Here is a 15,158-nt window from a genome sequence, read left to right on the forward strand (position 1 = left end):
TATAGCGGATTTGGCGTAGGTCAGAAGTGGAGTATAGCGGATTTGCGTAGGTCGAAAAATACACCACCCTTTTACCTTATGCCAATGTGCTGAAACCTTAGCTGGGAAGTTGGCTCCCTCAAGAACAGCTTCAATAACGCCGGCCATAAACGAAGCACAGTTCAAGCTCCCTGAAGAAACAAATATTTTAAACTAAAATTTATAGTCTAAAAACTAACTACTAAACGAAAACGTATAAATAAAAAACAACATTAATAATCAATCATTATTATTATTATTAATTGAAAATTCTGCATTCTATCGACCGAAACGTATTCATGGGCAATCATAATAGAACACATTTTATACGGGATAGCACTTTGCTTCATGGGATAAAAACTATAGACTCCTGAAACCGAATTAACTGAATTTGAGCTAGGTTGCTGAAATAACAACCGGCGGTTCAAAGATTTAGATTTAGATTTGGGAATCCAACGTCTAGGTTAGATCGTACAGGCGGAGCGTTGTCTGATAATGTTATAATTTTGAAAACTGATAATTTGAATAATTGTTTCTCTTCTCTTCAAACGTGACTTGCGCATTTCTATTGCAGGAAAACATATAGGAATTATCAGAATTAAAGACGGTAAAACAGATAAATGTTTAAAGGGTACCGTTGCGAATCGAACATGGCAATATTTGTATAGAGGGTCACTTGAAATTATGCTTACAATCCCTTTATGATACCAACATTTTGATCTCATGGTAAAAAATAATAAAAAATATCAATTACACTCACTCATTCAATCAATCAATCAATCAATTAATCAATCAATCAATCAATCAATCAATCAATCAACCCATCAAAAAATTGATTTTGACTGAAATAACCAAATTTTATTAAAAATATTTTTGCTATTACCTTTGTCTTTTGGCACAGAGATGAACTTGTTCACCAGGGGTTCTTTTTCAATTATATAATATGTTCTCTCATCATCATTAGCATGCTCAAGCTTAATATATTAATATATCTTAATTATATAATATGTTCTCTCATCATCATTAGCATGCTCAAGCTAAATATATTAATATATCTTTATTATATAATATATTCTCTTATCATCATTAGCATGCTCAAGCTAAATATATTAATATATCTTAATTATATAATATGTTCTCTTATCATCATTAGCATGCTCAAGCTTAATATATTAATATATCTTAATTATATAATATGTTCTCTTATCATCATTAGCATGCTCAAGCTAAATATATTAATATATCTTAATTATATAATATGTTCTCTCATCATCATTAGCATGCTCTAGCTAAATATATTAATATATCTTAATATATAATATGTTCTCTCATCATCATTAGCATGCTCAAGCTAAATATATTAATGTATCTTAATATATAATATTTTCTCTCATCATCATTAGCATGCTCAAGCTAAATATATTAATATATCTTAACTATATATTAAGTTTTAGCATGCTCAAGCTTAATATATTAATATATCTTTGCATAGCTGCATTTTTTGTGCAATTTGAAAGTTTGTTTTTTTTTGGCAAAACTATGTTGTATCTAATTTCGACGATTTTAATTATTGTCCCTCATTTAAATTTTACTGGCATAACATTTTTTACAGATTGTATGAAAAATAAATCTATGAGACATACAGAGCGTCCCATATCATATTAGATTATCAACAACCTTTAACGCCAAAATACGCAAATAATACGCAAAATATCTAGCATTTTCTGCCAACAAAATTTTCTATTAGCCTTATTAAACTTTTTAAACTGATTCATTCTTCTTAAGTTTTCTGATTTGTCCCCCAAATCGTAATTTAGACCCATTGAGGCGGTCTAATTTGATGTGGGACACCCTGTACAAAATACCTTAAAGATTTAAACATTAACCCTGAAAGCTAAAATAGGGTTTCAAAAGCAAGTGGAATTTACTTGCGCGAGCCGATTAATTCTGTGCAATTCCGCGCAACGGAATTCCGAAATAAAATATAATCGTATTTTTCTCTATCAAAAGAAAGCGTAGAATTGTATACAATCCATTCTTTGTCTTCATGGCAAATATCCGCAAATCACTCTTGTAGAGTAACCACAATTAAAAATTATCAAATTTAAGGACATCTTTAAAGTTTTTATCAACAAGGTTTATCAACGTTTATCAATTATTAATATAGAGGGTCACTTTAAATTACGATTACAGTCCCTTTAAGAAGAATATTTGGTATTTTTACCTTATCTGCTTCCTTCCCGAACAATGTTTTCCATAGGGTAGACTTAACCATCATCAACACATTCAATAACTAGGTAGGTAGGTAGGTAGGTAGGTAGGTAGGTAGGTAGACCTGCCAACCTACAATATTTTATATAAAACTAGAACTAAGATTATAGCCCCGACCTGCCAACCTTCAATATATTATATAAAAACTAGAACTAAGATTCTAGCCCCGACCTGCCAACTTTCAATATATTATATAAAAGAACTAAGATTCTAGCTCCGACCTGCCAACCTTCAATATATTATATAAAACTAGAACTAAGATTCTAGCCCCGACCTGCCAACCTACAATATTTTATATAAAACTAGAACTAAGATTCTAGCCCCAACCTGCCAACCTACAATTATATAAAAACTAGAACTGAGATTCTAGCCCCGACCTGCCAACCTACAACATATTATATAAAACTAGAACTAAGATTCTAGCTCCGACCTGCCCAAACCATCTATATTTTGATTTTATTTTCAGTAAAATATTTATTAGTTAAAACATTTGCTGGTGCAGAGGAAAACAAAAAAAATCGTTTTACAGAGACCTTCAGAGGAATTTCAAGTGACTCTGCATGCTAAAGTGGCACAGCCCGATTCACTTGGATGGTCCATTAAAAGCGTTGTCTGAAAAATATGAATTATATATCCATTATCAATGTTTCATTTCTCTTTTTACGTTTGAGGCTTCTCTTTGAAAGTGACTAGCGCATTTCTTACTTGTGAGAAACAATGGAGAAATTATCAGAATTAACCACTTTTCGAGTCAAAATAACGACGTAATTTCCACATTTTTGATCAGATTAAGGTTTCTATGGTACCGTTGTAAATCGTCCATTGCCATCTTTGCATGGAGGGTCACTTAAAATAACGCTTACAGCCCCTTTAAAAATAACATAACTCTTAAAATACATAATTATCATCCTCAAGTAAGTATTTATAAATTGCATTAGGTTTATACCTAAATCATGCAGTTTTGCTTGTAGCTCAGGCACTGTGTTAGATCTGGCCTAAAATATATTTCAATAAAATCAGACTTCTAGGGCTGTCAGTGGGCTACTTCCATTCTGCAATTTCAAGATGATTTTATTAATATAAAATTGAAGCCTGGCTTACTTAGCATTATGATTTGAGGAGAAAATGATTATTAGTTTGCACTTTCCAGCTTGTTTGAATATTTTGATATGAGTGTGGGTGCTGGCAATTTTGTTGAATGTGACCGTCATCCGGCAATAATATACTGATCCTTACTTGGCAATATCATACTGATCCTTACCTGGCAATATCACACTGATCCTTACCTGGCAATACTGTTAGTTACCTGGCAATACTGAGTTACCTGGCAATACTGAGTTACCTGGCAATACTGAGTTACCTGGCAATACTGAGTTACCTGGCAATACTGAGTTACCTGGCAATACAGATTGTTACCTAGCAATACTGTTTGTTACCTAGCAATACTGTTTGTTACCTGGCAATACTGAGTTACCTGGCAATACTGAGTTACCTGGCAATACTGATTGTTACCTAGCAATACTGTTTGTTACCTGGCAATACTGAATTACCTGGCAATACTTTTTGTTTCCTGCCAATACCGTTTGTTACCTTGCAATAGTTTTCGTTACCTGGCAATATTATTTATTACCTGGCAATACTGTGTATTACCTGGCAATACTGTGTATTACCTGGCAATACTGTGTATTACCTGGCAATACTGTGTATTACCTGGCAATACTGTGTATTACCTGGCAATACTGTGTATTACCTGGCAATACTGTGTATTACCTGGCAATACTGTGTATTACCTGGCAATACTGTGTATTACCTGGCAATACTGTGTATTACCTGGCAATACTGTTTATTACCTGGCAATACTGTTTATTACCTGGCAATACTGTTTATTACCTGGCAATACTGATTATTACCTGGCAATACTTTTCGTTACACGGCAATATTTTTAATTACCTGGCAATATTATTCATTACCTGGTAATGCTGTCTATTACCTATCAATACTAATTATTACCTGGCAATATTTTTTTTATTTACTGGCAAATGTTCGTTACCTGACAATGCTGTTTTCTTACCAGGCAATACTTTTCATTATCTGGCAAATATTCGTTACCTGGCAATGCTGGTTATTACCTGGCAATACTGAACGGTTTCTGAGAAAAGAAGAGCAAAAGCTGAGAGGCTAACCTCCTGAAAAAACAAATAAAAAATGAAAATTTTTGTGTGAAAAGGACTCAGTTGAACAAAATGCATAGTAAATAAATTACCCCCCCCCCCCCACACAAAAAAGTACAACTTTTCAGAAAAATGAACGGTTTTTTTAAAAACCATAGCCCCCCACAAAAAGGTTTTTAGGATGGTCACCAAAATATAATGGAGTAGAAAGACGACATGCAAGCAATGTGCAACTTCCGCTGTTCCATACAAATATTTGTTCAGAAGATGCATTAAGAAATGTAATGCATAAATGACATAATAACATGATAATTGTTTAGAATCATGGTCGTGGTACATTTTGCAGGATAAAACAGCATGTTAGAGCAAAATGTTTCATCGACGACCCCATATTTATTGACATTTTTGGAGTTTCTCCAAACATACTTTTTTCAGAGACAAAACTGTATACTGTTTTAAATCACATGGGAGTTTAAGAAGTACTTCTGTACATCAGCAGAAGGGAACGGCCAAAAGCAGTTACTTGCGCATGCCTCAATGAATTATAAGAAGAGAGAGATTAGTATATATTTTAGGATTAGGGTAGATTAAGACACTTTCTAAGCCGCTTGCTGCGGCTAGGACAGCCTAGAAGCCGAACGACGCGGCTAAGACAGGCTAGGGAGCCAAACGCCGCGGCTAGGACACGGCAGGGGCCCGAGCGTTTGGCCGCTACCAAATTTCACGTAGCAAAAAATGTTTATGAAGGAATGCTACCTGCTTTCCGCGGCTTAAAGATTTATCCAGAATACTTGTCTTAGACCTAAAAAAATGTATCTTTTATTTATTTACTTTAGATTCTATTAAGAAAAGGAAATCTGTAAAGGACCCTGTAATAATAAGAAATCAGAAGTGCTTTAGATCCATCGTATTATGATCCGAATCCGGATCCAGGCCATCAATCTGGAATCTGGAATCTGGAATCTGGAATCTGGAATCTGGAATCTGGAATCTGGAATCTAGAATCTGGAATCTGGAATCTGGAATCTGGAATCTAGCATCTGTGGCATCCCAAAAAAACGATCTTTGAAAATTTTTGAATTAAAACTATTACTAAAAGTAAATAGCTACTAGGACTCAGTCCCAAAAATGATATGATCCGCTCGAACAGTACATCACGATCAACACTGCTATGGTCGGCAGCTACCGGCTTATCATGGCTCACAACTGGCTCAACAAAATTTCAAAATTCCGTAAACTTCTGTCACCATAATTCTTTACCAAACACTCTATATATACTTTCCTAAAATGAGCATCCTAGGTTTTATGTGTCGCATACTTCATAAGGAATATATAATCTGAGAAAACCCAAAATAAAAATAAATATTTTAAATATTTTGAAATCGCATTTCCGATGGATTGAATCAATTAGAGGAATGTAGCACAAAAATTGGCATAAGTAAGAACAGTTTGAAATTTGACATTTTGGCTTGGTTGAAAAGAAATATTGTCATTGTGATAGGTAAAAGAAAAAATTATCTTTGCATTCACATTTCATTTCAATAGATTAGAATAAGGGGTTATAATTACACAAAAATGATTTAAAATAATGATATGACAATTGAAAGCATGCAGGATGACTTGCGTGGTAAAATTAGCCGTTAAACTCCATTAACCCTATGAAGGCTGGGGGGGGGGGTCTGAATCTATGTATAGCCTAGAAAATAGAATAGGTATAGAGTTGAAAAGCATGTGTATAGCCCAATTTGTCAAGGCCAGTTCATTGAAAAAAATTTTGACCGATAACTTTTAGAGTTTGGGTGCTAGAGAGGGTTGAAAAATATGTTCAGAAAAATTAAAAAAAATATTTTTTATGTTTTAAACAAGTATTGAAGTGTGACACATGTTTCTATCATGGGCTTTTAAAAAATATAGTTTTAAGATCTGTAGCTTTAGTCACTGAAAAGATATGGGCTTTTAAATATTTTTTTTTCCACGGACTTTTTTCCGCCCTGTACCCAACCCTATGAATTAAAAAAAATAACTTTTTCACGATATTAGTGTCAAAAATGAGAGTGCTAGGACAAAAAACTACAGGGGGGGGGGGCGCCAAACGCCCCCCCCCCAAGACCAAGCATAAAGTTTTGTGGTCCTTTCTTTTGTGGTACTCAAAAGAAAGGAGATTTTTTTCCTGAATTGTAAACTAAGGTTTTTCCATTTTTTAAGAGTAACTGTGCATTATTTAGATTTGTTCACAAGATTTGCATTTTTTCAGACCCCACTGAAATTACATAATACGGTAAAATTCAAATTCATAAAGTCAACCAAGCCAAAATGTCAAACTTCAAACTGTTCCTACTTCTTTAATTTGTGTGCTACGTACCTCTTATTGATATCAGTCGATATTAATTTTAATCTTAATTGAAACACGGCAAGTGCTACAATGTTTAAAAAGCTTTTTTTGGGAAACCCTGTTGATTATAGAATCTAGAATATGGATTCTGGAACCTGGATTATTCACCTGAGAAGTGGAGCAGAGATGTTGTTCATGGTGGATGTTATGGTCATCTTAGATACTCAATCAATCAATTATCAGTACTATCTAATCAAATCAAATCAAATCAAATCAATCAATCTCAATACATCTACGAGGTGTGATCAATAAGTTTAGCGAACAAAAATTAGGAGTACTTATAGAAGGCTGGGCCCTGTAATTTTTTTTGAAAAGTTCACTATCTATACCGGATTATTTTTCAGATCAGCTGATGTTAATCAGATCTTTGTTGTAATGTAAAATCTAATTTATAACTATTTGGTTTCGCTAACGCTAAAAATTATCCATTATATTTTTCTCATTTCTCAGTGCAAATAAGCACTTGAAATTTTCAAATTTATGTGGTCTTAATCTAAATCTCATTTTAAAAACTCATCAAATTGATTTTCTTTTGCAGTGACCCTTTTCTTTCAATATGTGTTGTCCCAAATTTATTTTCAATTTGTATTGTTAATCATCAAGGAATATATATTCTTTCCAAATTAAATCTGAAGTTTTGGAGACATTTAGAGCAGTTTGTTTGATTGAAACCAACGACTTTAAGAGCTCTATATGGACAGAAGAAGGTTGCTGTAAATTGCTGAAGAATTTAAGGAAACCAGAACCATCGGCAAAGAGAAAAGTAAAAGAAGATGTAAATTTTTCAAATGACAACAACTTTTTTTTGTTAATTGAGTTATTGACCTCATTTTAACGACACAAGGCTTTAATTATATATCTCATAAAAAGTTTATTAAATGCATATTGATATTGATATTCTCAATAAATACTTTTAAAAAAGACAAGCGATGTATACTCCGATTTTTAAAAATTAAAATAAATTACACTATCTTTGTATCTACACGTTTGACTTTATAAGTATGTACCTTTTAAAATTAGAGGGAATGTCACCAATTAAAAAATAGTCAAAATTGGAAATTCCCCAAATGCCTGAGAATCTGGGGAATTTCCCAAATTCCTTAGAGAATCTGAGGGTGTTTTATTTTTCAATTTTAGGAAATACCTCAAATACCTAGCTATTTGGGAATTTTCCCAAATACTTAGAGGTTTGGGAAATTTCCCAAATATTCAGTAATTGGAGAAATTTCCAAAATCTAAAAAATATACCACCATCAAATTCCTATAGGAATTTGGGAAATTTCGGGAATTCCCCAAATGCCTGGGAATCTGGGATATTCCCCAAATACCTATTTTCTTTAAAAGTATAATTGCTGTCGGGTCATGTAAAATTAAATTAAAGTTTAGGATAAAAAACTCTTTAATAAGCAAGGATGAATGTATGGATATTTGTAATTGTACTCTAGTTTTCAACTGACCTTTTTAATAAACTCAATATCAATCAATCGGATTTATCAAAATCTACATTTATATTCTAAATCTGAAAATAAATAATCATAATAATTACATTGTCCTTTAACATTACGATATAAAAACAATGTTAAAAAAAAGAATTTACAAAGATAACTAGATATACAAATTTGTAAACCATAAACCCTTATAATCTTTCTCCGTTGTAAGGTTGTCTTTGTCCAAATTATACTCCGGTAACCCAAACCCAACTTTTCTTAGATCTCCGACAAAACATAAACAACTTGTGCAGTGAACACGTTACAAAATAGTAAAAGCTTAAAATTCATGATTTTGCAGTGAACAACAAATTTTTGTAACCAAACGGATATTTATTTCAGGAGTTAAAAAGGTTGTTTTAGTACTGATAACTGGCCCCCTCAATTTCTCAAATAATCCTCCACTAGTAAGAATATTTATAATATAAAACATTGTTAACATTTAAGTTATTCAATCGTATCTTATAAATGCTTTATTGTTAACGGTACTTATTAACAGGATCCACATAAACTTCTGTGTGCATTCTTATCTATGGATTAGTGACGAATTTGAGAAAACCTATAGAAACTTGAAAACTTGAAAACTTGAAAACTTTAGACGCCCTGGGGACCATCACTTGAGAAAATAAATCTCCCTCTCTCCGAGGAAACCAACCTTGATCAAACCGTTATATTTCGAGACTCCCCCCCCTTCCTTTAACTCAACAAAATTACTAGAAAACTAGATAATTCCATATATTAAAATAAGGAGGATCCAGGAAGTACACGAACTCAAGGTACCTAGTATGACAGGACTCTGTCTTGATCTAATCCACCTCTGCATCTGTATTCTCCATTCCAGGACGGCGAAAGCATTCCTTCTTGTGTAGTTTCCAGTCATACTTCTGACAGCTTGGACTACAGTAGCGTCTCAACTCACACCTGGAGCATTTCTTGAACTTGAACTCCCAGTCAAGATGAACACAGGGGTTGTGTCCACATTTGATCACAAACTGTTCCTCATCAACTATATTTAATCTCTTTGGCAGAGGAGTAGACTCCGGGAAATTCTCATAGATACTGTCAACTGTCTTTTCATCCAGGATTTCCTTCAACGCAGAGTACACAGACCCATAGTAGTGAACAATTGGCCAGTATAGGTTGGGATCCTTAGCAAGCTGTAGAGGATGTAGATCCATGGGCTGAAGAGCCATAAAACGGATAACAGTTATGATCTCATATTTTCCATAATTCCGGAAGTAATCTTGTTTCTTCAATCCTGATCCCAGATTAAAGATAGCACTGTAGAATAAACAACTGAAGAATTCATCGCTACTGAAGAGAAAACTGTTCTCATAAACACTCAGAATCCTCTTCTTAGCCGCAATAGCGCATAAAGGGCAGGTGTTCCCAATACTCTTACAACCATGCTCACAGCAATACATTGGCTGCTCATGGTGCAGTCTCTGTAAATATCCTTGATCAAATACAGCCTTAGCATCCATCCTTACTCCATGATCTATCCTAGCTACAGTATTACCCTCTTCATTGTAGAGATTAGCCTTCTGAATAAAGATAAGGTTCTCCACTGGTCTGGACAAACCATCAGTATTACGATTACTATTACAAGAAAAACTACTTATCCTAGGTTTAGGATTACAAGATTTTAGAAAAGAATAAACCTCTGATATTCTGGGGAAGAGTAGCAGTTCTTTGATAAGACTGTTTGTAGATCTGGAATCATTAAGAAGGTTTAATCTGAACAGAATTAGTCCTGTAATCCCAGGAACAGGTAAATTAATTTCTTCTCCTTGTTTATACTTTTGCTTGATGTCCTTGATGTATGATAATGTGCTGAATAGATCTTGGAAACACAAGACGTGCAGAAGCATCTGAGAACTCTTAAACCTGCATGAACTGGTAATAAGATAATCCTTCTGTTTCCGTTCCATAACCTTCTGAATATCCAGTAACCTTCCCAATCCAGCAAATGCTTCAACAGAGTTTTCTTCTGCAGCCATGTTGTAGTATTTTATAGCTTTTCTGTGACTGAAAGGTCGGCTCTTCATGAAGGGAGGACGAATTGCTAGCTCACATTCATCCCAGTCACAGACAAACCTGAACTCATAAGTTAAACCTATGACCAGAGCAGCTTTCCAGTCCCCTGCTTCAGCCCACTTCTTCATATCTTTCCTGGAAACTCCTTCTTGAGAACTAATGTACTCCTTAACCATGTTCAGAGTCTCAGTGTCATAAAAATATAGGATAATTGAATAGAATGAGTCTAGAGATGTACAGCTGTAAAGTTCACAACTTTCTAGGCAATATGTATCCTTACATTGATCCCTGCACTGTGTACTACAGTACCAATGTAAACTACAGTTACAAACCAATGCATCCTTGGAGAAACCAATTTCATAGCTGCAGGAGAAGCATTTGGTGTAGCTGATCTTTAGGTTCAAGGTGTAGTTCTTCTTTTTTACTTTAGATGCAGATAAAGACATTTTGGTTAGGTTTCCAGGTAAATCAGAGATATCTCCAGACTTAGACATCTTGGCCAGATTTCCAGGTAAATCAGAGATATCTTCAGACTTAGACATCTTGGCCAGATTTCCAGGTAAATCAGAGATATCTCCAGACTTAGACATCTTGGCCAGATTTCCAGGTAAATCAGAGATATCTTCAGACTTAGACATCTTGGCCAAATGTCCAGGTAAATCAGAGATATCTTCAGACTTAGACATCTTGGCCAAATTTCCAGGTAAATCAGAGATATCATCAAACTTAGACATCTTGGCCAGGTTTCCAGGTAAATCAGAGATATCTTCAGACTTGGACATCTTAGATATTGCTTGATTTAACCTAAAATTATTAATGAAGGTTTAATTTAGAGACAGATAACAATATTTGACTATATACATTCTAACCACTGCACTGGTTGTTTTAAATGAAAGGACCTTTATGCCGATATGTGCATATTAGATCAAAATAGAACAATAATAATTTATAACAAATTGAAGGCAAATGAAGATGAAGGAGAAAGTGTTGAAAAAAAGAAGTAGATAGATGGAGAGGTATTGTAATAAAGAGACGAGAAATAGACAATGAAGAAAGAAACAGTGGGGAGGGGGGAGGGTTACACACAAAGTCTATAAAATATGTTATAATAACAGGGAAAATGGAAGAGATTCAAAACTTAACAAAAAAAGCTATTTTATTTAGCAACAAAAATTACTATGATTTTTTGGAAAACTTTTTGTAAACTAATATGCTAGAGATAATATGCTATGAAATGAAGTTACAGGTCCTCTTAAGAAAACCTGTAGGAAAACTTTCTAGATTTTTACTATTAACTAATTCTAATAATGTAAGGAGCATTCTTCTGAAAGAATATCAACTTCAATAGTCACAGCACGAAAATTTTCCAAGTGGTCTAAAACCTGATCCATCAGAGTCTGTTTTAAACTCTTTAAGAGCGATCAAAAGAAAAGAGAGATTGAGTATTGAATATAGGAAGGACTTTTGAGGATTTTCTGGTTTTGATTTACATTTTAGATCCATAATCAATGTCATCCATTTGGTCCTAAGTAGACTTTGGGACAAATTTAACATTTTCAAATCTTGCTTTACAACTTTGTTTACAATGTAAAAAGCATATAGATTAAGCTGTCTGGCAAGCATACTTTCCAGTTTCAACTATTTTCAATATTTTCGACCAGTTTTGGGGTCTTGATGGTCTATTCCCGCCCGGACATGTCTAAATCCTTTAAACATTCATTTTTTCCTTCTTGACCCCCATTAAACCACCATTAAAGTTTATAAAATCGTTTTAGAATGCGTTCTGGATCATGTTTTAGGGTTCTGCTTGGCTTTTGCATTGTCTAATAAAACATTTTTGAGTGACCCGAGCATTCAAAGTGTCCTCTTTCTCTGGTTAATATTCATTTAAAGGTACTTTTTTTGTAATTTCAAGCCATCCTTCATTTATAAATTGGCAATCCGATTCACAACGATAACATTAAAACCGTGATCTGAACAACAATTCTGTTTGGAAAAGCGTTGAATTCTGACAATTGTCTTCTTTCTCTATTTATGCATAGATCCGCAAGTTACTTAAATAACAAACCGCAATTGAAAAAAAATCAATTTTAAGATAGAAAAAGAGGGATAACTCATTAAACCAGAAGAAGGTTCAAAGGATACCGTTATGTATCGGAATTTCACTCTAAAAATCACTGATCACTTGAAAATTTTGAAACAGGCGAAGTAATGAATACTCTGTTTGTATGATTGTTTGGGTGTTCGATCATAACTCATGCACCCCTTGACCGATTTGCCTCAAATTTTAATTGGAGAACTCAGCAAAACCACGGGAATGTGTTTAGCCTTGTTGAAAACTTCTACGTCGAGTGGGTTGAATTTTATTGGGAAAGCTCAAGGCAAAGCTGGGTCCCCAAACGAGTACTTTATAAGATAATTTCTGAGTCTTTACCTATTAATGTTTTAACGATCTTTTCTATCGTTCTCAAACCAAAAGCTTGGCAGCCATTTTCTCTGAAAATATTTTATAATTGTTACGCTTATTTAATATTATAAAAATAGTTTCTCTCCAACAAATGTATCACGAATAAAAAATAAAAAATAATTGTTCTTTCAGCTCAAATATTTCGATTTCTACTCTTAGTACAAATTATCGACAACAAAATCAACATGATTAATGACGACATTAAATGAAAAATAAATAATCAAATTACCTAGATATAAAGATAGGTTATTTGTTGTAGTACAGTATTTGTGCAACTAACCGTGATAAAAATGGATAAGAATAAGGCACAATTTAAGGTTTATATATATAATACAGAGAGTCAAGTTCAAACTCGCGAAATTTATAAAATCAACGAATTAATCACAAAAATAGTTTCTTTGTACAGTCAGGTTTTCATAATTATCAGTATTCAGTCAAAGTAAAAAAAACTTTGTTTTTGTTTACAATTCTTTGCAGTACGCAGTTCATTTCACTGGGAACAGAACTTCAAAATCGTTCCATATTCAAGGAAGGTGGGAGGGGGATAAACACCCCCCCCCTATTTAAAACTGTACAGTAGCTGGGAAACTTTGAAGAGGAAAGTATTCATGATCCACACTGCTTTCTGAAAAAGAGAATTGATAGATAAACGCCCACATTTGTATATACATAGGTCAGTAATAAACGCCCCCTTTAGCATTTAAACGCCTCATTTAGATGATATACGCCCCCTTCATGCTGGTCTGGTCCGATCTGACATCCAATGGCGGAGGTTATTACAACCTCAAGGTCGCGGTAGAAACCACCAGCATTCCTGATAATATCAAGAGTATATGTTAATGATCAAATATAGATCTGAAGACCGATAGTGGAGGTTATTAAAACGATAGCGGAAGTTATTACACCCAATAGCAGAGGTTATTACAACCGATAGCGGAGGTTATTACAACCATAGCAGAGGTTATTACAACCGATAGCAGAGGTTATTATAACCGATAGCAGAGGTTATTACAACCAATAGTGGAAGTTATTACAACCGATTGCAAAGGTTATTATAATCGATATCTGAGGTTATTACATCCGATAGCAGAGGTCATTACAACCGATAGCAGAGGTTGTAATAACCGAAAGCAGAGGTTTATTATAACCGATAGCAAAGATTAATACAACCGATAGCAGAGGTTATTACAACCAATAGCAGAGGTTATTACAACCAATAGCAGAGGTTATTACAATCGATAGCGGAGGTTATTACCACCTCAAGGTCGCGGTAGAATCCGCCATAATTCCTTTATTCCATAATAACAAGTGCTTTTATTTTCAAGCATTATCCCATTAGAGAAAGGGGGAGTAATGATTTTCGATTATTGGGGGGGGGGGGGAGGGATTCCTAAAAAAAATTCCCCGCTTTTTTTGAGAATTTAAAACCCACATACTCAGTCATTTTCCCCAATTCAATGATAACGGAAAAATTACTCGAGAAATTTTGTAACGCTCTGCTGTGTACCTGTGATAATGCCCACAGAATATTTTCCTAATCCCGGCGGCGTGAAGCACCTCCAATTTTTCCCTCTTCAGGCTAGGGTCCAGATTAAAGTACTGCTTCTCTTCATCCGCCTTAAAAAATAGTTCTTCTTGAGTTTTAAAAGTTTCAAGAAATTTCAAGTTGTTATTATAAGAAAAAGGGACTGTTATTTTTCATTAATTGTTCCAAATAGTCAAACCTACTCACAAATTTCACAAATTCTCCCCCCACGAAAAATGATGGGTAATGAATTCCAAGAAACAATATACATTTTTTTGCCATTGCCATTTGCCTGCGGCACCATTTTCAAAATGAATCCTTTTAGGGATTATTTTGTACTGAATTATCAATATTAAAAAATTAAGTCTTTTTAGTTATCGAATTCGGGGAAGGAAATCAAAAACAAAATTAGGGGGGAATAATAAAAAAATTGGAATTATATACACCCCTGCTTTACATTCAGGGTCACTTAAAATTACACTTACAGTTCCTTTAAGGGAGAAACTGTTTTATCGAAAATGTCAAATTCTTTTTGCACCAGCAAAAAAATAATTAAGTAGCAAATTGGAAGCAATTTTTTAAAGAAAAAACTATAAAATTTATTTTGTAACGAAATAAAAAAACATGGATCATAAGGAAGGTTGTTTTTTTAAATATTTCTAAGGGCAATTGATATGGTATCCAACCTACTCAATACTATAAATATCTTAGTTTTTAGATATTTCAAAAATTGTTTGATTTCATCCTGGCAGGGGGTATATTCTTCGGGGTTCTGGCCCTGACCTGCCAA

The 15,158-nt window shown here is 33.9% G+C and overlaps 3 protein-coding genes across 3 annotated transcripts in view; all 3 read right to left on the reverse strand.

The window, feature by feature from the left end:
• Nucleotides 1-75: 75 nt before the first annotated feature.
• Nucleotides 76-8,386, reverse strand: LOC111716329 (trafficking protein particle complex subunit 5; the record flags this gene model as incomplete). Its single annotated transcript, XM_023491767.1, is given in 9 exon segments — nt 76-170; nt 902-992; nt 2,243-2,311; nt 2,519-2,571; nt 3,236-3,284; nt 4,419-4,475; nt 5,217-5,262; nt 6,961-7,041; nt 8,310-8,386. Coding segments are annotated over 8 exon segments (507 nt in total), but the record flags the coding sequence as incomplete, so codon positions are not given.
• Nucleotides 8,371-12,892, reverse strand: LOC111716330 (uncharacterized). Its single transcript, XM_023491768.1, has 2 exons — nt 12,811-12,892; nt 8,371-11,180 (listed from the first exon to the last, which is right to left on the reverse strand). Exon 2 carries the CDS (start codon nt 11,156-11,158, stop codon nt 9,146-9,148), a length of 2,013 nt encoding a protein of 670 aa, XP_023347536.1. The 5' UTR covers nt 11,159-11,180; nt 12,811-12,892; the 3' UTR covers nt 8,371-9,145.
• A 257-nt stretch (nt 12,893-13,149) lies between these two features.
• LOC111716332 (serine/threonine-protein phosphatase CPPED1) overlaps nt 13,150-15,158 on the reverse strand; it is a 6,648-nt gene continuing 4,639 nt past the window's right edge. Inside the window, exons 5-8 of the mRNA XM_023491770.1 lie at nt 14,661-14,706; nt 14,351-14,477; nt 13,579-13,657; nt 13,150-13,469 (exon numbers count right to left, since the gene is read on the reverse strand). Coding sequence (XP_023347538.1) covers nt 13,407-13,469; nt 13,579-13,657; nt 14,351-14,477; nt 14,661-14,706 — 315 coding nt within the window. The 3' untranslated portion in view covers nt 13,150-13,406. The remainder of the gene's footprint in view (nt 13,470-13,578; nt 13,658-14,350; nt 14,478-14,660; nt 14,707-15,158) is intronic.

Source organism: Eurytemora carolleeae, unplaced genomic scaffold (assembly GCF_000591075.1).
Source record: "Eurytemora carolleeae unplaced genomic scaffold, Eaff_2.0 scaffold2034, whole genome shotgun sequence".
NCBI lineage: Eukaryota > Metazoa > Arthropoda > Copepoda > Calanoida > Temoridae > Eurytemora > Eurytemora carolleeae.